The 26,831-nt window shown below is 41.4% G+C and overlaps 1 protein-coding gene across 1 annotated transcript; it reads left to right on the forward strand.

The window, feature by feature from the left end:
- PCMT1 (protein-L-isoaspartate (D-aspartate) O-methyltransferase) lies at nt 1-26,749 on the forward strand. Its single transcript, XM_066615646.1, has 8 exons — nt 1-262; nt 12,156-12,260; nt 14,858-14,889; nt 16,193-16,297; nt 19,090-19,210; nt 20,557-20,642; nt 21,766-21,988; nt 25,942-26,749. The coding sequence occupies exons 1-7, from the start codon at nt 1-3 to the stop codon at nt 21,943-21,945; spliced, it is 891 nt and encodes a 296-aa protein (XP_066471743.1). The 3' UTR covers nt 21,946-21,988; nt 25,942-26,749.
- Nucleotides 26,750-26,831: the final 82 nt, after the last annotated feature.

A 26,831-nucleotide genomic window follows, 5' to 3' on the forward strand; every position in this document is an offset into this window, starting at 1 on the left:
ATGTCGAGCGCCCGGGGGGGCGGGGGAGCAGTGCCTCCCTCCGGCGGACGCGCTGCAGCAGCGGCGGCGGCAGCTGCTGCGGGAGGGGCGGAGGAGGAGGCGGCGCCTGTGTCGGCGCTGGAGGTTGTGTCCTTCCTGGGGAAGCTGCTGTGCGCAGTCGCGGTGCTGAAGGCGGCTCTCTACCTGCTCCGCAGAGTCTGTCTAGCGATGGCCTGGAAGTCGGGCGGCGCCAGCCACTCCGAGCTCATCCACAACCTCCGCAGTGAGTGTGTGCGGTGTGAGGAAAGGCGAAGATAGGAGAGGGAAGGGGCGGCGGGAGGGGCCGGGAGGAGGAGGAGGAGGCGGAGGGAGGGCGCGTGCGGTTCATTTGTGTCACACACACCCCCGCCTGTCGCTGGGAAGTGACCGTTACTTGCCGGTCCGAGCAGCCCGCGCGCGGAGGCGGGGGGGGGAGTCAACTGTCACTGGGCGACCGTTGCAAAGGGGGGGGCGTGACGGCGGGGAGCGCCCTCGCCTCAAGGCGGGCGTGTCTGTGGGGAGCGCTGTGGCCTCCGCCTGCCAGGGCGGGTCTCTTTTGTCGCCGCTCGAAGAGCTTCGGGGGCAGGACGGAGCCTCTGCGCCGCTGCACGGGGCCGGGCCAGGCCAGGCGTTGGGCGCAACAAGACGAGCTCGCCAGCCAGCGCTCCGTTGGGGCTCCTTCCTTCTGCGTCGGAAGGCGTAGCACGCAGAGCCTCCTCTGAGAGCTTCGCTCCCCAAAGCCTTCCGGGAAGCCTTTATCAGTCCTGCAAAATGAACGCGGTGAACTAAGCCTGCAGTGCCGCCCGCGCTTTCCTGGGAGTAAACCCCACTGACTACGATGGGGCTTCCTTCTGAGGAGGCATGCATAGGATGGGGCTCTGAGGCTGCGGTTCCATCCACACTTTCCTGGAAGGAAGCCCTACTGACTATAATGGGATTTACTTCTGAGAAGACATGCATTGGCTTGGGTTCTCGGAGCCCAATCCTAAGCATGTCTTCTCAGAAGTAAATCCTATTTTAGTCAATGGAGCTTACTCCCAGGTAATTGTGGATAGGATTGCAGCCTCAAGGCCCTGTCCTATCCAACTTTCCAGCTACAGTGTAGCCCTGTGGTAAGGGAACACATGTTCTCATGTCTTAAGAAGGCCCCAGTGACAAGAAGGTCCCATCCACCACAGGATGCAGCACACACCCCACTGGCACAACTGCACCAGCACTGGAAAACTGGATAGGATTGGGCCTACAGTCTGTAAGGTCCCAGAAAACCTGTAAGGAATGTTGTCTTGGAGAAGGCACCACCTGTCTCTCCCCCTCTTTGCAACTCACAATTATGCAACTGTCTCATCTCTTGGGGTGACTGTCATTGGTTTTGCCACTCTCATGCTCTTTGTTTGCTTGGGAGCTGTGCCATCCATGTTAACGTCCACTGAAAACAAATGTGTAGTTGCCATGTGAGTCCCAGAATGAGGGAGCTGGACAGAATGGGAAATGGTAATAGCTTTTGTTGGATCAAGTCTACTTGTTTAAAGACGTTCTGGAAATGTTTGGTCTGTACAGGACCGGGTTTGTTTTTGAAAGCCAGAACGGCTGTGTTTTTTGTTCTTTGCGCCTGTGTCTAACAAAGAGCTCTACTTGCTTGAAAAATGGTAAGCTATCTTCCAATCCTTTTTTGAATAATCAGAATTGATGTAATGAAAACAAAATTGTATTTTTGTGTAGACTGTTGTCTGTGAAACTTCAAGAGGTAGTTCAAATAAATGAGCCTTTTACAAGTGGTTGCGGAACAGGTGAACTACTAATCTTAAAAGTATCAGCCTGCTAAGATACTTGAGCTTCACTCCTTTTCTATGTTTTTGCGCTGTTATGATGTATCGGCCTGACTGGAAAAGGTGTACCTGCCCTGTTTATAGGCCTAAGTCTAAAATCAATTATGGCAGCTCCTGCTGTTGCCAGTAAACCAGTGGCTTCAGCATCCTGTTAGGCATGTTTGTGACGGTTGAAGGATTAGGCTGGAGAGAGATACAGGTAATATTAATAAGAGGGCCATGATGAAGCTGTTATGCTGGAGAGGTTAACAGACTGGAGTTTTAGTTTTATATTTCATTCTGGCACATACCTGTTATATTAAGAACACAAGAAAAGCCCAACTGGATCAGCCAAAAGCCCATCTAGTCTAGCCTCCTGTATCTCACAGTGGCCCACCAGATGCCTCAGGGAGCACACAAGACAACAGAAGACCTGCATCCTGGTGCCCTCCCTTTCATCAGGCATTCTGAGGTATTATTGTTTTAAAGAGATTTTTTTTTTTTAAATCCTGCCTCTCCCCCATTATGGGATACCCAAGCTGGTTTACAATAAGTATAAAAAGCATAAAATACAGTATAATAAATATAGTAATAATAAAAAGTATAAAATACAGTAAAGAATACAATAAAACTTCAGTGCATACAAAACAATGTTGATAAAAATAGCATCATAAAATAACACCACACTAAGAACTGTTAGAAAGCAGCAGCCAGAACAGAAAGCGTAACCAATATCCAAAAGAAACGTCAAACACATTTAACTATAGCTCAAAAGCCAAACAAAGGACAGAAGTTTTTATAATTCAGTCATATACAGTGAAGCACCCCTAAATTCATGTAATCGTGGGACCGCAGCTTTAAACTGGTCATGGAACAGCTTTAATATATCAAGGGTCTCCACTTGCTTGGTTATTGTTTGTAAACAAATCAGGCCTGTTTATGCCTCTCACAACAATGGATTGACTTGAACATGCTGCTGTAAAAGAAACATACTTTTGCAATATTCTAAGTTACGCCTATTCACCTGCTGTTGAAGGATGCTTTGTTGACACAGAATTGTGGCTGTAGCTTCAATTTTTTATTTCCAATATTCTGTTTTTTCTATAGAAATATAGTCAAGTTAGCAAACAAGGACCTGTCAATAAATATAAAATAAAATTACAAAACAGCGTTGATAAATATAAGATACCGCTGCCCGAATGGCCCCTCCTAACCGAGGAGTTAAGTCAGATAGTGGTTAAAAGAGAAGATGTTTCAGACCTCATTGATAAATTAAAGATCAATAAGTCACCGGGCCCTGATGGCATCCACCCAAGAGTTATTAAGGAATTGAAGAATTAAGTTGCAAATCTCTTGACTAAGATATGCAACTTGTCCCTCAAAACGGCCACGGTGCCAGAAGATTGGAGGATAGCAAATGTCACGCCTATCTTTAAAAAGGGAAAGAGGGTGGACCTGGGAAACTATAGGCCAGTCAGCCTAACATCTATACCGGGTAAGATGGTGGAATGCCTCATCAAAGATAGGATCTCAAAACACATAGACGAACAGGCCTTGCTGAGGGAGAATCAGCATGGCTTCTGTAAGGGTAAGTCTTGCCTCACAAACCTTATAGAATTCTTTGAAAAGGTCAACAGGCATGTGGATGTGGAAGAACCCGTGGACATTATCTATCTGGACTTTCAGAAGGTGTTTGACACGGTCCCTCACCAAAGGCTACTGAAAAAATTCCACAGTCAGGGAATTAGAGGACAGGTCCTCTCATGGATTGAGAACTGGTTGCAGGCCAGGAAGCAGAGAGTGGGTGTCAATGGATAATTTTCACAGTGGAGAGAAGTGAAAAGCGGTGTGCCCCAAGGATCTGTCCTGGGTCCGGTGCTTTTCAACCTCTTCATAAATGACCTGGAGACATGGTTGAGCAGTGAGGTGGCTAAGTTTGCAGACGACACCAAACGTTTCCGAGTGGTGAAGACCAGAAGTGATTGTGAGGAGCTCCAGAAGGATCTCTCCAGACTGGCAGAATGGGCAGCAAAATGGCAGATGCGCTTCAGTGTCAGTAAGTGTAAAGTCATGCACGTTGGGGCAAAAAATCAAAACTTTAGATATAGGCTGATGGGTTCTGAGCTGTCTGTGACAGATCAGGAGAGGGATCTTGGGGTGGTGGTGGACAGGTCGATGAAAGTGTCGACCCAATGTGCGGCGGCAGTGAAGAAGGCCAATTCTATGCTTGGGATCATTAGGAAGGGTATTGAGAACAAAACGGCTAATATTATAATGCCGTTATGCAAATCGATGGTGAGGCCACACCTGGAGTATTGTGTCCAGTTCTGGTCGCCGCATCTCAAAAAAGACATAGTGGAAATGGAAAAGGTGCAAAAGAGAGTGACTAAGATGATTACGGGGCTGGGGCACCTTCCTTATGAGGAAAGGCTACGGCGTTTGGGCCTCTTCAGCCTAGAAAAGAGACGCCTGAGGGGGGACATGATTGAGACATACAAAATTATGCAGGGGATGGACAGAGTGGATAGGGAGATGCTCTTTACACTCTCACATAACACCAGAACCAGGGGACATCCACTAAAATTGAGTGTTGGGAGAGTTAGGACAGACAAAAGAAAATATTTCTTTACTCAGCGTGTGGTTGGTCTGTGGAACTCCTTGCCACAGGATGTGGTGCTGACGTCTAGCCTAGACGCCTTTAAAAGGGGATTGGACAAGTTTCTAGAGGAAAAATCCATTATGGGGTACAAGCCATGATGTGTATGCGCAACCTCCTGATTTTAGAAATGGGTTATGTCAGAATGCCAGATGCAAGGGAGGGCACCAGGATGAGGTCTCTTGTTATCTGGTGTGCTTCCTGGGGCATTTGGTGGGCCGCTGTGAGATACAGGAAACTGGACTAGATGGGCCTATGGCCTGATCCAGTGGGGCTGTTCTTATGTTCTTATGTAAAATAGCAATCAACAGTTTAAAGAGCTGTTGGCCACTGCTAGCTTTAAAAGGACTTCTGAAATAAAACAGTCTTTGCTGCCCAAAAAATATTTTAAAACTATTTATTCCATTGAAATGCGCAATAAAGTTGTGATCCTCACCCCTTGCCTTTTGAAATTATAAGGAAACAGATAACTTTAGGAGAATCATCCATTTATAACATTTTGAAGACAGTTCTGGGCTACTTGAATAATTGGGCTTGTGGAGTTTTTCTTTGAGTTTTTCCTGCATGTTGTAGTGATGCAGGTTTAAAAATTTCATCATGGCTTTTTAATAAGGTTGGGGATGAAAAACAGGAACTCTGAATTGAGGCTTAGATTTATTTTAGGTCTTTTAATGAAGTAGGTACTGTACATATAGTGTTTACAGGCAGATTAAATAACATGAATTATTTTGAATGTTGCAACTCCATGCTACTAAATAATGGATATGAATCTTAGTACTGTACCTGAAAAGCATTGGAAAGTGTTACATAAACACTACTGCTGCTTTACACCTTCTGGGTGGCAGTTTCAGTGTGTGGAGTGTAATTTTCACAACCCAAATGCAATAGAAATGTGTTAAAAGGAAATGTTAACAATCCATAATTCTGTAAATATGTAACCTTAAGATTTTGGAGAGATGGATGGCTTTGATCTTTGACAGCAATCATTAGACAAATCTTGAATTGTCCTCTAGATATGCAGAAGAACATTTCAAGGACTAGTTCAATAAAGTTTTTTAAATACCATTCACATTCAGTATGACTAGATCTTCAAGCCACCTTTCCCAACAGTTCAGATAATATGAAGATTTGTAACTCAAATTCATTTATGTAAAAGACGGAGAAGGAGCAAACATTTTTAAACCTGAGAAGGAAAGCAGACACGTGTCAATACCCTATCCGAAGAAATGTTAATGGCAATAGTGAAATAGCGTATAGTGCTTGCAGGAAACACTGCAGTTAAGAGACAGTCACACTAAATAACTAACAGCACAATCCTATTCATGTTTACTTAGAAGTCAGTCCCAGTGGTGTAGCTAAGCGGGTGCAGGGGGTAGTGTTTGTACCAGGCAACAAGCTGAGCTTAACACTAATGGCCAAAACTGTGAAAACCTTGGTATGTATGAATAATACCATCATGTTATATATCATTGGAAAGGTAATTTAATGCAGAATGCAGTGAAACAAACCACAATGGAATATCTGTATTCTATCAAAAGTTATGACCAATTAACCAGAAAATGAAAACACAACTAAATTATGGAACAAAAAGTGGATTTGCTTAACTCAAAACCGACCTATGAGACTGATTGTTCTGAGAGCCAATGAGATGTTGTTATGATACAGCATGGAACCAATATGCGTTAATTGGTTAGTTAAACCAATATAATATTAATATGAGTCAGCTCTCATTTCCATGTATCGTAATACAGTTACCCCTGCTAACTGGGTTAACAGGCACTTTTTCAAGTGGTGCTCCTTTTATATTTAGCAGGGGGAGAATCTCTAACCAATAAGGGGCACACTTTTTATTTATTTACTTAATTAAATTTGATTTTGTAATGAGGGGCTATAAAATCTTCTTTGACCCCAGGTAGTAGATAGATGCCTTAGCTATGCCAGTGGCTGGGGGGGAGTGGGTGTTGAGCTGCTGGGAGGAGGAGGAGGAGGAGTGTTTTCCCCTGATTTTCACTTTTTTAAAAGCCTGGGTGTGACGTCACTTCTGGTTGTGACATAACTTCCGGGGCATCGTTTTGAGCTCAGCACTGGGCTACACGATCATTAGCTACCCCACTGGTCAGTCCTGTTGTGTTCCATAAGCCTTTTCTCAGGAAAGTGTACATAGAGTTGCAACCCAAGATGCATAATGTTACTGCTAGTTCAATTTTAGCAAGTCTGTCCTATAACAATTAATAGTCATGAGTCAGTTGACTTCTATGTATCTCATTGCACTAGACGAAAAGAATTTCTTCCTGATAGATTGTGGTCAACTTCTGTATGGCTCATTTTTTTCTTGATCTCTTTGATTAGTTTTCTACTCCAATGGTCAGTTTTTGCATGCTTTTGTTTAAGGTTTTGCTGAATCCTATTGCCCTATTCTTGTCTTTGGTCTACTATTTCTAAAAACTTGTTTTTATTTAGCCCATAGTAGTTTTTCATCGAATGTAAATTCAGTTTGCTGTCTGGCCTTTCTTATAACTGTATGATAAATGAAAAAAGGATGATCTAATACATGGGCTAGTGATCCATTCTGTTCAGAATAAGAAGTAGTGTTGTGCCTAGCTCCCTTGCCTGTGACTATTTAGTTTTGTCACCACCAAGATGTGGAGCAAAAATGAGTATTTCTTTGTGTGACAAAACCTGTTTGGAGAATCCAGAAACAGAGGCAGAAATCTGAAGTGGTGCATGGAAGCTGTTCCAGGGAGCAAATGTTACTCAAACAGTAAAGTATAGTGGTTGATCTGCAGCTGTATTTCGTAGATAGCAACACAGTAACACTCTGTTTTATTCTAAATACATTTTTAATGCTAGATGCTGTTGTAGGTGTAGTCTGAAGCTCTTTTTAATGTTTTTTTATTAGAAATGGAAAGCTAGAAACTGACAGTTGGCAAACGCTCTTGTATTGAGAGATAGCTTCTTGAGAAAGGGGTGGACAGCAGCAAGCTTTCAGCTCTTTGGTAACTTTTTCTCCTTAAAAAAGTGCTGAAAGTGCTTGTCAACCAAGGTACCAGAATCTCTGAATTTGCTTTCAGTTACCAAGGCAGGTATGAATCAGAGCTGTGCGTTATAGGTATTAATTCCACCCTCAGAGGAGTTTCACCTAAGGTTCACAGATAAGGCAGTACAGTAGTGTTGGGTGAGACACTGGTCCAGGGACCATCTGGTCAAGTTGTCCCCTGAACTGTCTGTCCTAGCAGCAGCAGCAGCGCCCAGTACACCATCAGATGGCAGGGAAGGGAGGGTACCATAGGGGGCACAATGCAGGGCTTTTCATCAGGGTTCCCAGCAACCTGACAGTGCATATGCACTAATGGTGTGTTTTTAAAAAAGAGGAAATAATAATGCAGAACATTCTTTAGAGCAGTGATTTTCAACCTTTTTCATCTCATGGCACACTGACAAGGCACTAAAACGGTCAAGCACGCCATCAGGTTTTTACAACTGACAAGGCACACTATGCTGCCAGAGGGGGGGCTCACATCTCCCATTGGCCCTACTAATAAATGATCTTCCCCCAAATTCCTGTGGCACACCTGTGGACCACTCGCAGTGCACCAGTGTGCCGTGGCACAGTAGTTGAAAATGGCTGCTTTAGAGTGCTGAAGAGGCTATGGCTAGATTGGAGTGGTTTAGATTCACTAGGCTTTATGTAATTTATTGTGGTATCAGTCCGTTTCTTGCTGTGGCTAAGCACAAATGTAATTTCTTGACTCTTCAGAAATACTTTTTATTCCACATGCAGGACAAGCTAGATAGGTAGTATCAAGAGGTCTCAGTGCGTGGGTGAGATGGTGGTGTAGGGAGGCAGGGTTTGAATTTGTTAGGTACTTGGGAAAAGTGTGATAAGCCAAGCCTGTACAGAAGAAGCTGGCTTCACTTGAACCAAAAGGGAAACAGGTTGCTGGCATTAAACATCAGAAAGATTGCAGAGTAGCTTTTTAGCTAACCCTTGGGGAAAGCTGACAGGAGCTGGACAGCACCCAGCTTGTGCCATAGGGACAAGGGTGTAAATGCTATATAGATAATTCAGAAGGGGAAAGGGTGCAATTAGGAAATGAGCATGTAGTAGGTAGGACAGAACAACAAACCAAAGATAGTAAAGAGCCACATGGAAAAAGGCCCAAGTGGACAACATGTAAAAATGGAAACAATGTACAGATGTTCAGATGCAAATGGAAGAAGTCTCTGAGCCAAGATGAAGGAGCTGGAGTGCCAGGTTGCAAACATTAACAAATCACAGGGTGCAGATGGCATCCACCCAGAAGTTCTTCAAGGAACTCAAATGTGAAATTGCTGATCTTCTAACAAAAATATGTAATGTAAGAAATACTTTAAAGCACTTACGTGCCAGAGTACTGGAAGGTTGCAAATGTAACAGCAAAAAAGGATTGAGAGGGGTTCCAGGAAATTATAGTCCTGTCAGCTGAATGTCTTTCTAGGTAAACTAGTGGAAAGCATAATTAAAGATAAAATTATTTAATGTATAGGAGAATAAGGACCCAATCTTAGTCTTTGTGTGCTGACTCACTGCTGGCGCACACTGTCATAAACATACCATAAGACACGTTTGCTGACCTAGCAGCACTGCACTGTGCTGAGGTAGTGCCAGAGGTCCACCACTCAGCGGTCGCATGGACCGCCATGCAGCAGAGAGGTAGGTAGGGACATGGGGGGAGGCTGAGAGGAGCATTCTGGGCGGGGGTGGTGGTGGGCAGGGAGGAGGCGTGCTGGGGGAGGGAGCAGGACAGGAGGGAAGTAAGGCAGGTGGAGCTTTGCTCCAACAGATTCAGAGCCTCCATGTTGGGTTGGCCGCCCAGCACGGAGGCTCTGAATTCTAAGCCAACCTTTGGGTCGCTGTAGAATCAAGTAGCTTCATTGTGGGGCTACTCAGTTTACCCTGGGGAAGGCACCGAAAGTCCCCTTCTCCCAAGGAGGAGTCGGCAGCTGCCTGGAGTGTGCAGAATGCGCAGGACAGGTCCTTTTATGGATTGATAACAGTTTAAAAACAGCAAGCAGTATAGGAATAAATGGGCAACATTCAGAGGAAAGGAAGTTTCGTGTATTGGAACCTGTGCATTTTAACTTGTTGACAAATCTTCTGGAGTTAAGAGGTCAACAGTAAGGTGGCAAAGTTTTCAGATGACACCAAATTATTCAAGGTGATAAAAACACTTAAAGCAGATTGTGAAGTGCCTCTCAAATTTAATGAACAAACCTCCAAATGGCAAGTGTAGTTCATTGTATTAGGTGTAAAGTGTTGCAAGTTGGAGTAAAAACTCCAAACTTCACATATATATTGATGGGGCCTTAACTGTCACTGATGAGCTGGGAAAGAGATCTTGGGGTTGTGTGGTAGATTGCTCAGTGAAAATGTTGACCCAGTATGCAGCAGCTGTGAAGAAGGCAAATTCCATATTAGAGGGTTATTTGGAAAGGAATTAAGACTGAGACTGCTAATATTATAATGTCTATATGCATATCTACAGTGTATCCTCTTTTGGTATACTGTGTACAGTTATGAACACCATACATCAAGGAGGATATTATAGAGCTGCATAAGGCAGCAATCAAAATTATCAGAGGGCTGGAGTACCTACCATAGGAATACAGTGTTTGGGGTTTTATAGCTTGGAAAAAAGGTGTTTTTTAAAATTATGCATGGCATGTATTCTCTTACAATATTACATGGTGCATATGCACAATGTGTATTCTCTTGCAATATTAGAACCAGGAGTCATTCATTGAAATTGATCAGCAAGGGATTTAGGATGGACAAAAGAAGGACTTTTTAATACGCAGCATAATTAATCTGTGGAATTTGTTGTCGCTTGATGTAGTGATGACCATTAACATTACTGGCTTTAAAAGAGATTTGAACAAATTCATGGAGGATGGGATATCAATGGCTGTTAGAAATTATGTCTATATACTACTTCAGAATGCCAGATGCAAGGAAGTGGCAACAGGATGCAGGTATCAGGTGTGCTTCTTGAGCCATTTGTGAGCTACTGTGAGATACGGGAAGCTGGATTAGATGGTTCTTTGGCCTGATTCTGCACAGCTCTTTTTCTGTTCTCTTATTCAGCTGCAGTATGCCTCTGAATACCAGTGACTGTGGGAGAGAAGTTTTCCTTTTTCTTCTGGTTGGGAGCTTCTCAGAGACAGGTGTTGGACTATTATGGATAAAGGATATTGGATCAGAGGGGTCTTTGGCCTGATCAACAGTTCTTTTCTTTTGTTATGTGTTTAACAAGACTTTGGTTGTGCATCTTTTGTCTTCCAGTTCAAATAAATGACTGGATTTGTACCATCAGAACTCTGTGTTCTCTTTTGCTGCATCTGCTAAAACGGAACTGTACCCCACATTCATAGCAAAAGATGGTCAATCTGGAAGCAGAATCTATTACAAGCCAGGGTCCCGGCCAAGGAATCTGTCCAAGAGAGGTTGGAACAAGGGCTACACGGGAGAGCAACAAACAGAAAGACAGGCAGCAGACAAGGAAAACTTGAGAAGCTGAGACCAAACTAGGTTTGGGGGGAATTCTGAGACTAAAACTCTCCATATAGTTTTTCTTTCTTAAAATGTAACTGCTGGTAGGGGGAGGGCAATTTGCCTTTGCTGTTGTGCAGACATCCTGATGCTGATTTCACCCCACCCTAAAGCTCTCCTTTGCTGTGCAGGGGAAAATGTGCAAGTATGGTATTGGTGCCTGTATGCTTTTCCTTAGCTGAGAGCAACTTTTGGGAGGAGGCAGCTTGCATCAGTGAATCGGTACATGAGGAAGAGGGTTAAGCCATTTCTGCCCAATGCATATACACAACAGGGACCAAATGTATACACTTGTGGGCTGGGCAAAAATGGACACCCTCTCTGCACCATGTCTCCAGTCCAATTGGGCCTCACATAGCTCTTTTTGAGAAAGAAAGAAAGAAAGAAAGAAAGAAAGAAAGAAAGAAAGAAAGAAAGAAAGAAAGAAAGAAAGAAAGAAAGAAAGAAAGAAAGAAAGGGAGAGAGGTGGAAAAACTATGGAAATCATTTCTAGTCGTAGCACTTCTACACAATGGGCTAGTTTGGCAAAGGCACCTGGAATAGGCAAGACTAGCATCTGTTCTATGCAGGGCTAATCTGGGAGCATCTATAGCCAGACCAAGTTGGGAAGAATACATTCCCAAGTTGGGAAGAAGACTGCAAGTTGGGTTGCAGTGGGTAGAGTGGGGTGTACCCAGTCAAGCAGAGAGATTGGAGAAAAGTACTGTGCCTTTTCCACCCTACAGCTTCAAATGGCTGAGTGCAATGTTAAGTCACCATGGTGTGAACCAGGAGCACTTGGTCCCAGCTGATCCTGACCTTGGATTTTAAAATTGACTTAAAGTATTATGAATTTCTTGGCTTGGAAATTATTAATGTCTTTGATGCAGGCTGAATTTTCAAGTGATGTTCATTTTTCTACAAGTGCTTTTTCTCTTCTGATATCAATATGACCTTAGTCCAAAATATATTCTTTCTCAAAGCTGACAATTTAGCATTGCTTCTAGAGCCTAAGCATTTCTCTGGTTTCTAAAGATTCTTGTACATTCAATTAAATGATATAAGAACATCGCCTTTAAATATTGACTATGAATTTTTTTCTTTTCAGAAAATGGAATAATCAAATCAGATAAAGTATTTGAAGTAATGCTTGCCACAGACCGTTGCCATTATGCAAAATGCAACCCATATATGGATTCTCCTCAATCAATAGGTATGCATGTTTATCCAGAGTCTTTAATTGAAAGAATCAGAGGAGTGGAATACTTTTGCTATGAGGAATAATGCATTCAAGTCTTTTTACAAAGGTGATGATGGTGGGGACTTTACAGATGTTCATAAAGTTATGAATGATATGCAAAAGGTAGGTAGGTGGTGATTTTTCTTCCCCATAGGTCTATTGGTCACTCAGAAACTTTAATCAGAAGTACATTCAGAACAGGCCAAAGGTACTACTATTTCATAACACATAATTGTGAAGCTCACTGCCATAGGATGTGGTATTGACCACTGACTTCAGTGGCCCAAAAAATGGATGGATATATCAGTGGCTGGCTTCCATGATAATTAAATATAATCTCAATATTCAGTATACCTTAATATCAGATTTAGGGACATATGTAGTGGCCTTCATGTCCTACTTGTTTCTGGGAGGCTTACATCTTTCTGGCCATTGTTTGAAAAAAGATAGTAGGCTAGTTGGGCTTTGGTCTAGTCCAGCAGGGTGGTTCTAAGGGTCTTATGAATGTATGGTAGAAAGGAGAAACTTCTATCCTCTGGTCTTACTGGGCTTACTTGTCTCTCTGGTATATCTTCTCTCCTCTTGGGTAGCAGACTGGTGTGATTAAAGCATTTCTGCCCAAGGTTGCATATATGCAACAGGGACAAAATATGTACACCTCTGGGTTGGGCAGAAACGGGTTAAGTAAGAGGCAGTGTATTGCAAGGATGTATTACAGCTACCCAGGATGAGGTTACAGAAGGCCTGCTGATATACCTGTGTATATACCTGAGGTATACCTGACTTACCTCAGCTATGAGTGGGATTAAGTCATACCTTGATAAAGAACGGAGGATGCCTCTCAGAAAGGGAGAAGGTGAAGGTGAAGAAGGTTACATGATAAAGGAAAAAATGTCATCTTCAGAGAGTGCTGCATATCTAGAGACTAAAAGATAGGCAGTCAAACCGATGGACATGTCCTTAGAATTATACAAAAATGCTACTTACAGTTCTTTGTTCTTCTAGTTAATCTTCTATTTCTTAACTTCTAGTTTACTTATTGTTTTAAATACAGCAATACCATGACTTCATCCACTTGATTATCATTGCTTTGCTCTTTCAGTCATTTCTGTTATAACCACATTTCAGATTTTGTCCATGTGCTTTTTTCTTTTGTCCTATTTCATCCTATCTTCCAGGATGTTCATCAATGTTCTTATGTTTATTTTTCTTCTGTTTATTTAGATTTCACACGCATTCACATATGTTATACTTAGTTATTAAGTTTTTCGCCTGCCAAACATTCATGGACACTTGCCCATGTTCTCATCCCTAACCAGTCAAAAATGCAGGGTATTACTGTAACTGCAAAATAGTTACAAAGACCCTATATTAAGTACTTGTGCCAATCTAGAAAAATCAAAGACTCCAGCTATCTAATTTCAAATGTCTGCTAGAATGTATCCTAGGTTAGTGAATGATCATTATGGAACTTGGCACTTTTGCTGATTGTCTGTAGTTATCTACACACCTCATTACATATTCTTCATTATCGATTAAGTGCTAAAATTTATGTTAAGCAGTGTAGATTCTTGGAAGGATTAGTATATGTCAGTGTTTCTCAGGCCCCACTAGGTGAGTTGTGAGCCAATTTCAGCATTCATTTCAGTGTTTTATTTTTAATATATTAGACTTGTTGCTACCATGGTATGTGACTGCATTTGGGGAAATGTTACAGACCTGTACTTTCCCCAAGCTACTATGTATATTCTTTTAACAATGATAGTAAATGGGACTTACTCCTGGGTGGAATTGCAGCCTAGGATTGTTAAAAAATTTTCCTGCTTGATGACATCACTTCCGGTCATGACATCACTTCCAGTGGGTCCTGACAGATTCTCATTCTAAAAAGTGGGTCCCAGTACTAAATGTGTGAGAATCACTGGTATATGTTATTTATGTCAGAGAGACACTGCAGCGCTTCAGATACATTTTTGTACATAATCTGTATGGGAAGATGTGTGCCTCTGGCCCATAGCACAGACTCTTCATTTAGGAGAGCCCATTCCATTTAGTGTATTCACTAAATTTATTTAGTGAATTTTTAAGTTTTTTAAAAGTATTCTTTTCAGTTATACTTAGTTTTATACAGTGGGCCCTCATCCACAGGCTTGGCACTCATGGATTTGAATATCTGCAGATGCCAACCCCGCTGCTGGAGGGCTTCCCAGTCACTTCTAAAAGGCACTTCTGGTGTGCCGGCATGTTCCCCCCCCCCCAGATTTCATTGTCTGCAGAATTCTGTATCCATGAGGAGTCTTATGCGGAGGACCCACTGTGTATATAATTAAAGTAGGAAAATGGCAGTTATTAAATGTGAACAGCACATAAATGAAATGTAACATTAAAATGGCAAATCTGTACACAGTTTCAGAATAACTGTGGAACTTAGTTTGGAATAAACATGTATAGAGACTATACCACATTAGAAATATCTTGCTTTCATGTGTCTGATAGCAAAAGGTACTGTTCATAAAATGCTTGATAATTCAAATACAGTGTCATGCAGACTTTTTGTCCTTGCCTTACAGGATTTCAAGCAACAATCAGTGCTCCACACATGGTAAGTAAGTATTAGGTTTATATGTTGAATGCCAACCATTTTTGACAGCTAGTCTAGCTAGTCTCCTAGTCTAAAATATTGTTCAGTTTGGAAAATGTGAATGTATTTTTTGCACAAATCACAGGATTTCAAGAACTCAAGGATTCTTTCATTTCTGCTATAACAAAGCCTTTCACATACATTTATATTTTGTTAATTAATTTTTCTTAGTAAAGTATTACTTTGCACCTCAGCCCTAGTTCTCAAGTCCACCATCTTGAAGGGAAGAAATGCTTGTTTGAAGAGGGAAAATCCCTTTCCATCCCTCCGGATGCTTTAAAAAAAGTAGTGAATGGGGCAGATGAAAGAGGATGTAGAGATAACAAGGTGGAGGAAAAAAAGGACCAGATTAAGAGCAGAAGAAGAGTGGAAATTAGATTAAAGTTGCTGCTGAATCTGGAGGGAGGGACCAAGATTGTATGGATTGGCTTCAAAGAACTGCATGTGAAGTTGAGCTAACATAATAAGGCTTTTCTGCCTCTTCATTGCTTTTCCAAAAGCTGATCATGTGCATCAGGGAACTCTTAGAAATGGGACTGTTACAAGGAACATGTGGAATATGTTACAGGGGACTGAAGGTGAAGGGGGAGTACTTCAAGTGCTGGATTGTATATGGCCACTTTTGGTTTTTGAATGATAGCACATAAAACCGTTACAAAGCACAGACTGTGGTTCTTATGATTGTTGTATTGTGTTGGTTGTCTTTAACTGCATCTCTTGTAAGCCACTTTAGAGGCTTTTAAAACAAAACAAAACAAAAAAAGAAGCAGTTTAGAATAAATCAATAAAAATAATAAAGCATTAACTTTGGATCCAAGCTTCTGTCTGTATTGCTGCACAGGATTGGGGCTAGATAAATTTCAAAGCATCTTTTAATTAAATGGGGCAGAATTGTTTGTCTTGACATGTTCTGTTACAGACATGAAGAGCTAAGTATTCTACAATGGAACATTAAAATGTTTAACCAATTTACGTGCACAGCAAGACTGGGTGCCAGGATACTGCTTTGTTTACCTGTAAAAACATGGTGGTAAAGCTTGTTTTAGGGGAAATGTTGCGGAACTCATTCAGGATATAAGATGTCATTTAGAATTGAAAACACTTCTATCTCTCTGTAATTTGGAATTTCAGCGCCTACATTTTGAAATAGTTTGAGGCGTTGAAGAGCTTGATTTATCTTACTAGATTCAAATTGAAAGAGAACATTTACTGGACCCAAACTAAAAAGGAATGCTAACATCTTGTCTTTTTTCATTTTGGTCAGCATGCATATGCTCTAGAACTCTTATATGAACAGTTACATGATGGAGCCAAAGCTCTTGATGTAGGATCTGGAAGTGGAATTCTAACTGCCTGCTTTGCACGAATGGTGAGAAAACTGTTTAACCACTTAAGATAAATGTACTGATCACATTAAAAATAATTTTTAAAAAGTCGTGTATTTTCTCCAAAAGAATAAACTCTTTATATTTTATCTGGTGTCATAGTTTATCCGGTCCGTGAAGCACAGCCATATACTTTGCTAAAGAACATGAAAGAACACAACTTAATGGATCTGCCTATTTTTATATTTAATTTCATATGATAGTTAGACTGAATACTGTATTTTGAAGACCTAACAGTCTTCATGCGATGGTCAGTAAGCAAAAATGACCAATCTGGGAGAAAGTTACTTGTAATGTCAAGTAACTATGTCCTGAAGCAGGATACATTAATTCTTGTTCAGTTATTCATTTTACTGAATATATATAGTATTTGCAAATGAGCAGCCTGCTTATACGTTCCCTATTGTAGTGATCTTCAGATTCAGAACTAGTGTTCCCTCTAAGCCAGTGTTTCTCAACCAGTTGTATGGATACCACCAGTGATGCTTGAGGTAGTGTCTGGTGGTACTCATGGGACCCCGGACACTTGCTGCCTAGCAGCAAGACCAGGAATGTGGCACAACGAAACAGCGGTAGGAGGCTCCAAAGCAGGGGTGCTCACACTTTTTTGGCTCGAGAGCTACTTTGAAACCCAGCAAGGCCCTGAGATCTACCAGGGGGGAAGGAAGCGTCTGACAGACACCCCCTTTAATGTATGGAGTCCCTGCTGGAGTCTCGTCAGTTTCGTCAGTTTTGTTGCTGCATGCCTGAAGAGCAGCTAAAGTGTCAGTTTCAGTGTCAGTTTAGCTAAATATGTCAGTTTTGTCTAGTCACTAGACGAAACTGACATATTAACAGTTTGGAGAGACAGGGCTCCGCGATCTACTCATTTTGCCTCGCGATCTACCGGTAGATCGCGATCCACCTATTGAGCACCCCTGCTCCAAAGCATACTTTTCTGTGCTTGCAAAAGCTCTCCTGTCCACCCTGGAGCCTGTTACTGCTGTTTGTCACATTACATCTGGCCCCCCAACCCAGAAGTAATTGGCAGCTATGTTATCGCCAGTTACTTCCAGTGGTACTTCAAATAGGTGGACAATGTGAAGTGGTACAGTACAGGTCAGACACTGAGAAACCCTGCTGTAAGCTAGTGTTGCTCAAACTATGGGTTGGGACCCACTCAGTGAGTTACAAGCCAATTTCAGATGGATCCCCATTCATTTCAATGTGCATTTTATTTTTATTATGTGATGCTTGATTCTGCCATGGTATGTGATTACATTTGGAGAATTGTTACAGATCTATACTTTTAACAGGCTACTATGTATATGTTTCAACAATGATAATCAATGGGGTTTACTCCTGTGTAAGTATGGACAAAATTGCAGGCTTTGGGCTGTGTGGAATTGTTTTTGAACAAATCAGCAACTGCTTGGGAGGGTTAGGAGGATTCTTCCTTATTTTAAATAAACTTTTAAACTTATTGTAAACTTTAATTTATTTAATTGATTTGATTTTTGTCATATGGGGGGTGTTAAAATTTTCTTGCTTGATGATATCGCCTTCAGCCATGACATCGCTTCCAGGTTAATGACATCACTTCTATTGGGTCCCAACAGATTCTGTAAAGTGGATCCCAGCGCTAAAAATTGGAGAACCACTGCTATACAGCTGTGCAGCTCAAATTGGAGCCCTGCTTTCAACATGGCACTTCAGAACTCAGCAGTGATGTCCTTGCCAGTGCTCTAGTGCTGTTCCTGTGCAGCTCCATTTCAATTTAATGCAGACGCTGTAAAAATTATAGGAAACATTGTTCAGCAACTACCTTTAACTTTGGGCGCAATCCAAACCCGCTCTGGAGCAGGCAAGACAAGGTTTCTGGTCAGCGGCGGCTCAGCCAGAGGCAAGGGGAAGCTCTTCCCCTTATCCCTGGGTAAGGGCTGCTGGCCCCAATGGGTCTCCTGGGACCTGCACCACTCCTCTAGGTGGCGCAAGTCTGAGGAGAGTGGAGCGACGTGAAGCCACTCCGTTCTCCCTGGGGACTGGGGTTGGGATCCATCATAATCGCCAGGTCCCAGCCCTGCCCCTGGCTCCCTGTGCGCTGGCCCCCAGGGCTGCCCATCGCCTGCCGTCCCCCTGCCCAGAAACGCCCGTCCTCCCACCTCCTCCACGCCCCCCCATGCCTACCTTCGTCGCTTGTGTCGACGCGGGTGCGCTGCCACAAGCGGCGGGAAGCCGCTGCGGAGGCTTCTGCCAGCCTCTGTGCATCGGCGCATCTGACCCTTTCTCCCATGGAGGCACAAACATGCTTTATGGCACATTTGCAACCCTCCTGGGGCTGCTATGCCGGCATAACTGCAGGTTAGGATTGTGCCCTTTAACTGGCAACAATATACACACTCCTATATTTACTATATCCTCCTTTCTCAGGTGCCCTTTCTTATTCTTCCTGTCGTACTCCTTTAAAAAAAACAAACCTTGCCATTAATCATCATTCGGGTTCTAATGGAGAGAATCTACTAGCTGGCTCCTGTCTTCTTTCCCCAACTTAAAAGCAAACAAACAAAAACTGGGAATGCCACTTCTATGAATGACCCTTGTTATGTTGTATTTTATTGAAAAGCCAACACAAATGATAAATTGAAAAGTAAAGTTCTGTGCCTGGCAAAATAAGCAGCCATTCAAGCCCTTCATAACCCATACTGCTAGTTGGAGACCTCAAGACATTTGTAGGTCCTTTAATTTAGTAACTCAATATGTTCGACACTAAAACATAAACCTGTATTTTTTGTTTCAGGTTGGTCCCAAAGGACAAGTTGTAGGAATTGATCATATCAAAGAGTTAGTAGATGACTCAGTAAATAATGTCAAAAAGGACGACCCCCTATTGCTATCTTCAGGAAGAGTGAAACTGATTGGTAAGTACTAGGGTTTACGATTAGTAAAAAAAGGTACACACACACATGCTTGCTTGTTGCAGATTTTTAATTATTTTGTAGTAGATTTTCTGGGGCATGAATAATTGTTGAAATTATGATAACTATCCAACCCACAAAAGAGCCTACCATTTATTTTGTAATAATTCTTTGTTTCAGATAAATATGCTTATTTTGTCCTAATATCTTTCCTAGCATGCCCTCTTTCTTCTCCATTGTTTTTCTTATCTATCTCTTAGATTGTGAGCCTTTGGGATGGGGATCTCATGTCCTTTCACTGTGTGTAAAGCAGCATGTACATTGATGGTGTTATATAAATACATTTACAAGCCACTACCCTGAATGACCCATAGAATCTGATTTTGTAATATTGGCAGGAGAGATCTAGTCCTCTCACACTGCCTCAACTTTTTCCTGATTTTGGCACAGTGGTGCCATATGACGGTTGCACAATTCTGAGAGCACAAAGAATTCAGGACTGTCCCCATCCTCGCATATAGGTTCCAATGTGTCTTTGGCATACAGAAGAGGCCAAGTGCTCACCAACCTTAACTGACAGAGGGGACGGGATGAGACAGTTTCGGTCAGTTGGTGCAGAACTAACCATCTTTGTCCTGCTCTCCGCACTTGCTGGATTGGCCCTTGTTTGTGGTGCAGTTCATTGGTTGTGCTTCTGCACTTTAAGCAAATATACAGAGTTGAGCATCTGACTTACTTTGAAATAAATATTAATAGAATTTGTGGTATTTGCTGCCTAATAAGGCTTTTAGAATCGAGGTGTTAGTCACTTAATAATAGTTAACCCCTTCTTAATTCAGAAACATTTATGTAATATTTTAAGTGTTTTATCCAGTTTGAAAATTGAGATAATCATCTTAAAACATACGTGGATGGGCATGGTTTTCAAGTGTGTATGAATTTTCAAAAGGCTAAGCAACTTGTGTTGTACAGAACACGTGAAGTTGCATTATCTTGGCTTTAGTGTCTTCAGTTTGACCGGCAGCCAAATGTACTGATATTGCAGGACAGTATATTGATTAAGCCTATGCAGCAGCTTTGGTTCTCCATTTCAAGAATCGTACTATGGTGTACCCCTGTCTTAAGACCGCATTCAGTTATCTTCTGTTTCTAGTTAGATCTAGTTTTTGAACCAGTCCATTCATTCCTTTTAGAAATTCTCATCACAATTTAGGGGGATAATTATGGTTACCTTCTGCAGTCTTACATTTTATCAGTGTTTGCATAGCTGAGAGTATGAGCACATTGGCCATAATATTTGTAAATCAGATGCTTCCTATCCTTACGTAGATTTTTTTTCCCCCTTGCAGTAGGGGATGGAAGAATGGGAAATCCAGAAGATGCACCATATGATGCTATTCATGTAGGAGCTGCTGCACCAGTTGTGCCCCAAGCAGTATGTGTTTTATATTTGTACATGGTGTTTGACATCTACTGTGAAATGTCTTTTTAAAAAATGGTATGACGACAGACCTAAACCATGTTTAAATTGGATTCTTATTAACCGAGACTCATTTAAACCATGGAACTACTTGATTTGTAGCACAATCCTATGCTGGTCTACTTGCAAGTACCGTAAGTCTCATTGAATTCAGTAGGACTTACTTCTACGTAAGTGTATATAAGATTGCAACTTTAGTATATTTAAATGCAATCCTGTGCATAGATACTTTAGGAGTAAGCCCCATTGGAGCTGCTGAGTAAATATGCACTGGATTGCACTATGGCCGAATTGGGGTGTTTGTGGAAATAACCATGATCCGAACCAAAACCCCTTTGACTAGGCTTATAAAATAAATGTGGGCGCTCAGTTTCTAGAACTTATCTTTCAGCAGTGATTAATGGTGGTTTGGGGGGAATGCCTGTTCCTTGAGCCTGTACTGAGTCTCAAAGCCTTGCCAATGGGAAGTTCTCAGTGTCTGAGACCTTGAATTTTCCAATCTTCCAGGTTCTTAGTAAGGAGTTGCACAGGAACTGTAGAAGTAAGTGGGGGCGTCTCATAGGACTAAGGCAGTGGTTCCCAGACTTTTTTGACTGGAGGCTGCCTTGGCTTACTGGGCCATTGGCTGTGGCTCCCCATTAGGGCTTCAATTCTCTGTACTGTGTAGGGCAGTGGGTGTTTTGTAAGGATTCTGTGGTTCCCTGGGGAGCCACAGCTTGCAGTTTGGGAACCACTGGACTATGAGTTCCCGGGCACCCTTTGCCACCTAGGATGAATGCTATGATAAGAAGATGATCAGAAAATGAAGCAGCTGCAGGGAATTCACCTCTTCCAGTCTGAAAAGAACTCTTAACAGCTAGTTATCCAGGGATTGGAAAAGTGAGTGAAGACACCATTTAGAGGACTAACTGTCTCTTGGGCTGTTTTCTATTGTCACAGTAAACTGCCATGGGGAATCATTTCGATCAAAAGGCAGGATCATTGCCTTAAAATTGGGTTTTTTGCACATTGTACAGCTTTTTGAATACATAATTTACAGGCATGTAAACTGAATAATTAACATTTTTTTAAATTTTAGCTTATAGATCAATTAAAACCTGGTGGAAGATTAATACTACCTGTTGGGCCTGCTGGAGGAAACCAGATGCTGGAACAGTATGATAAGCTAGAAGATGGCAGTGTCAAAATGAAGCCTCTGATGGGAGTGATATATGTGCCTTTAACAGATAAGGAGAAGCAGTGGTCCAGGTGGAAGTGATTTTCTGTTCGACTTTCTTCTTCCACACAGTTACACATACAAGGTGAAAGGGTCTAGATTCTTAAGAGGGTAGCTTGCCAAGGCTGTTTCTCCTCATACTGCTTTCTGCTTCACTGTACCACCAAAATCAACTCTTGGCATTGTTACATCACCGCAAGGACATTACTGAGCATGTTGCATGAAATACTGAAAAAAATTTATTGCATGAAGTGCACTTTATTTCATTATAAATGATGTTTTCCTGAACTTCTATAGTGTTGGCTAAAACCTCTATTTTAAGCTGATATTCTCAAAATGTAAAAGTTTTGAGTTAGATTTTGAGAAGTAAGCAGGATAGGCAAGATTAAATAGACCTCTGAACTATGTTGCAGCTGACATCTGGGTTTGATAAGGATAATACAGTATGAGTTGAGGAAATAGAAGTGCATTTGTCAATTATTAGAAGTTAAACATGGTTTAGAAACCTTTACGGGAAGCAACACAATTACTGATATATTAAAAATTTAGGGCCTAATCCTATCCATTTTTCAGGGCCGGTGCAGCTATACTAATGGGGTGTGCACTGCATCTTGTGGTGGGGGGACAGTCACATAGGCCTCTTCAAGGTATGGGAACATTTGTTCCCTTACCGCTGGGCTGCATTGCAGTTGTACCAGAGGTGGAAAGTTGGATATGATTGGACCCTTAGGGCGCAATCCTAACCTCTTATGTCAGTGCTTTCCAGCACTGGCATAGTAGTGCCAATGGGCCATGTGCTGCATCCTGCAGTTGGGTGTCACTCACGGAGGCATCCTCAAAGTGAGGGAATGTTTGTTCCCTTACCTCGGAGCTGCATTGCTCTTATGTCAATGCTGAAAAGCACTGACATAAGGGGTTAGGATTGCGCCCTTAGTTGGTCAGTTTTAAAACGGGTACTATTTTAAAAAACAGCTTGTAAAGTTTTGGAAAGAATTGCTCTTGAATGTGTTCTGAAGTAAAGTTTGAAACTTTACTTGAAGCTTCTACTTCAAGTAACTACTATTTATCAGCAACTTTAAATGATTAATTTTGGGAGTCAACAAAGTTTGCAGTTTGTTGGCAGGTGTTGGTGAGTGCTTGGAAAGGAACCAATGCAAATAATGAGGCTCAACTTGTACTTGATTATGAAAATGGATATGGCTGCCATCACAGGGAGTTGCAAAAGTCTGCTCATGCAAAAACCCAGTAATCAAAATGCTGATATACTATATCAAAACAAACTCATAAACAGAAATATACCAGTGTTTACCAAAATGTATGTAAAACATCGAAGGTTTTAATGCAGCCACTCAAATAGAATGATACCAAATGTTATTAGGCTTTTGTTTCTCAGTTTTTATAAATATATAAATGTATTGTGTAATACATTGTGGCTGCAATCCTAACCACACTTTCCTGAGAGTAAACCCCATTGAACAAAATAGGACTTACTTCTGAGTAGACCTGGTTAGGATTGTGCCCTGTGTATTGTATTTGTGGAGTGGCATTTCCTAAGCCACAAGTCCTTATCTGACCTCAACAATCTGTGCTATTTTGCCCTCTCCAAATTTCAAGTCATTGTGGGGTTTCCCCTCCCCCATAGCACTTTATCCTTTCTTGCCACTTTCTTCCTTTCCCCCTATTGTTGTTGTTGTTGTTGTTGTTGTTGTTAACAGTATTTATATACCGCTTTTCAACTAAAAGTTCACAAAGCGGTTTACAGAGAAAAATCAAATAACTAAATGGCTCCCTGTCCCAAAAGGGCTCACAATCTAAAAAAATGCAAATGAATACCAGCAGCTATGGCTACCACCTTCCTTTTGTTTGGTTGTTTGTTTTGCAGTTTCCTTGTGACTTCCACCTCTTTCTTCATGAATAGCACTGCATGTCTCATTTGCACCATATAATCATGCACATTCAGTAGCATTATCTGTGTTTTCTTTATTTACCTGGGGCCCTGTTCTGTTTTATCTTGAATATTTATGAAATGTGCAAGTAATTACATTCATCAGGGCCCTTGACCATAGGCTAAATTTGTTTTGTGAAGATATTCTTGATTATTTTAACACAGATTACTCATTATTTTTAAGAGAAATAATTTTGTTTGTTGAATTTGCTGCTCCATCCGAAAGCCTGCCATTTCTGTACAGAATCTTGATATATTTATTATGGTTTGTCTTCTTCCATCACGAAATTCAAGATGGCAGACATGGGGTTTCCAGGTGATCACTTAGGAAGGCATTAAACTGCTTATCTTCAGCACGGTGACTGTCTCCTCACACCAGTCCCAAGGCTTACAAGCTAAAAGGATGTCAGAGAAATGACAAATGAAATTTCTCAACTTAATCAAAACTGTGTTTTCCTTCTACAGTGCTTGAATGCTTTCAAACACATAATTGTCTGTGAATATTGGCTTCAAATAGTATTGCAGGAATTGAGATCCTATTTCTTGCTGAAGTATTCAGAGGAATTGAAAATTCTAACTAAATTCTAAAATTCTAAAGTGTGTCTGGAAGGAAGACATTCTATCAATAGCTGATGGCCATTCTTACAAACCACTGTGGGCATTTCTTCTGTTCTGTGTGATGGCAGTGTATCAACATACCAGTTGAAGGCTTGTTAGAACTTCAGGCATTACCAGTGTAAAAACCTTAAGAGAGTGTCTGCACAGGGTTTTGAGAGCTTGTGATTTTGTGTGCATGATTCTTACAAATGTAACTACATCTGAGCATAGTATGTGTTGATCCCTTGGTCTTTATGAATCAGGTAGACAGTAGCATCCATGTGGTTGAGTAGATGTGTGATCAAGAAATCCAAATCCTGCATTGCACTGTAACCTTTGCAGGTGTAGTCTCACTTTTCCAGTTTTCCATTGAACTGGGGATACAAGAAGATTCTGTACTGTTCAGTTGTGTCTTCCTGAGTTTGGTTGGGCATACTGCTTTTCCATGCTATAATGCTGCAAATGTTTGTGCATTTGGATATGGGTGCTGCATGACTTGTATGCATGTAGCGGCATATTTGGCAATCTGGTTGCTTTAAGTGGGTCATATTACATACTGGGGCCTAGAACTATGCTATTGAGAACTTGTTGCATCAGTACTCTAAAAAAGTACTTCATTAGTGGACCTGTAACAGTAGAATGAAATCAGATACACATTTTCTAGTAATGTTGTGTCTGCTTTTACTGCGACTGCTCATTATAAAGATATATGAACACTAATTGCTGTAGCTAGAAATGAAGCTTACGTGAACCTGCTCCAGTTTGAACATTGGTCCTGTGTTTTAACTCTGTCAGTGGTATAGATATATAGTCCTGAGCTATGAAAATGGGTGACAAAACTGTTTTGCAAAACTAGCCAGTATACTAGAACTTACCTAACAATTGTAATGGATGAACTGCTTTGAGGTCCTTAGCTCATTTCCTAACAGTGGAATTGAAGACTGCTGTTCTTTATGTTTAGTGGATGAGGAGCTATGGCTGAGGTAGAGTGACTTGCTCAAAGCTGTTAGGTGAGTCTGACAGTGGTTTGGAAGTCCTTCATTCAGAATCCACCACTGTGCTTGAGGACCAATCTAGATATGTAAGGAAATGTGCAGAACTCACCATTGATTTTCAGGAAAGAAGCAGCATCCAAATGTAAGGAGGAACAGCTGAAGGCATATATAACCATTCTTTGTTAGCTACTTCTTTACTCCAGATATCCACCCTCTGTGACACATTTAATGTTGAGTTCATCTACAGTGGACTGGACTCATTCATATAGACCAGACATTTAACAATGCAATTTTAATTGACACGTCCTTGAAGCCAATGAGGTACTTTTAAAGTAAGGATAGAGCCATATTTCATAGATAACTCAAACTTTGGTATGAGGTCCTATTACTTTGGTACTGACCCTATGAACAGAATTCTGTAATTTGGCTGTGCTGAGGATAATTCTGAGTTATATTTAAAAACAGGACTTATAATTGTGTTAATTTTTTTTTTTTTTGCAGGGATGAAATGTAAAACCTACATCACCTGACCTAAACATAGTGTTAACAGTGGACTGCTCATCTCCAATTCTTAAGAGCTTTTTCAAACAACAGCATTGCAACTTGTTTTGGACTTTGTTACGCTGTTATCAGCATGGAAAAGTGTGGTTTTTATTTTTTTATTTTATTTTGTAGAGGTTTAATGCACGTTTGGTAAAGAACTGAAGGAAAGTTTAAATTTGGGCAAGGTTTTCAACATGCCCTTATTTTCACCTGTCTAAAGAAATGAAATATGTCTGCCAAAGTGCAGACAGACATGCAATTTGCTACTTTTGGGGGAGATTGGGAACTTTTGAACACTTATTTCAGCTCTAGTGTTCCTCCATCAAAAGCTTATCTGCACTTTCTGACACTACATGCACACTATAAGGTTCTTTGTGTTCAGCTGTCTTCTAGATGCAACTAAAATGAGATGACGCTCCTCTTCAAAGCTTTCAACGTGGTGTCATTGATTAGCATGTAGTATATACAATCAGCTGCTTTCTTCCCTTTTAAAACCAGGCATCATGTGTATAAACTTCAGGACATCAGAAGTGACTGCTTTTATTGTAAACTGGACTGTTCAAGATGGACATAACTGACATGGTTCTCCACCCCTCTGCTCACTTTCCTTGTAGGATGATTTAGGGAATCATAGTTCAGTATTGTTTTCTAGTTGACTTGCAAATTTGGTGTACCTGAATTTAATATAACAAGCTGTGTAAGCTATGTCCGAATCATTGAACAGTTTATGCAGTGCTGCTTTGCCAAATAAAATCAAAAACAAAAACATTGTTCCAAGAGTTGTGTTTAATTGGGAAGCTCCTGGATAGTTGAGCAATTGCTACAAAAAGCTGGTACAGCAACTCATT

This window comes from Tiliqua scincoides, chromosome 1, assembly GCF_035046505.1.
Source record: "Tiliqua scincoides isolate rTilSci1 chromosome 1, rTilSci1.hap2, whole genome shotgun sequence".
Classification (NCBI taxonomy): domain Eukaryota; kingdom Metazoa; phylum Chordata; class Lepidosauria; order Squamata; family Scincidae; genus Tiliqua; species Tiliqua scincoides.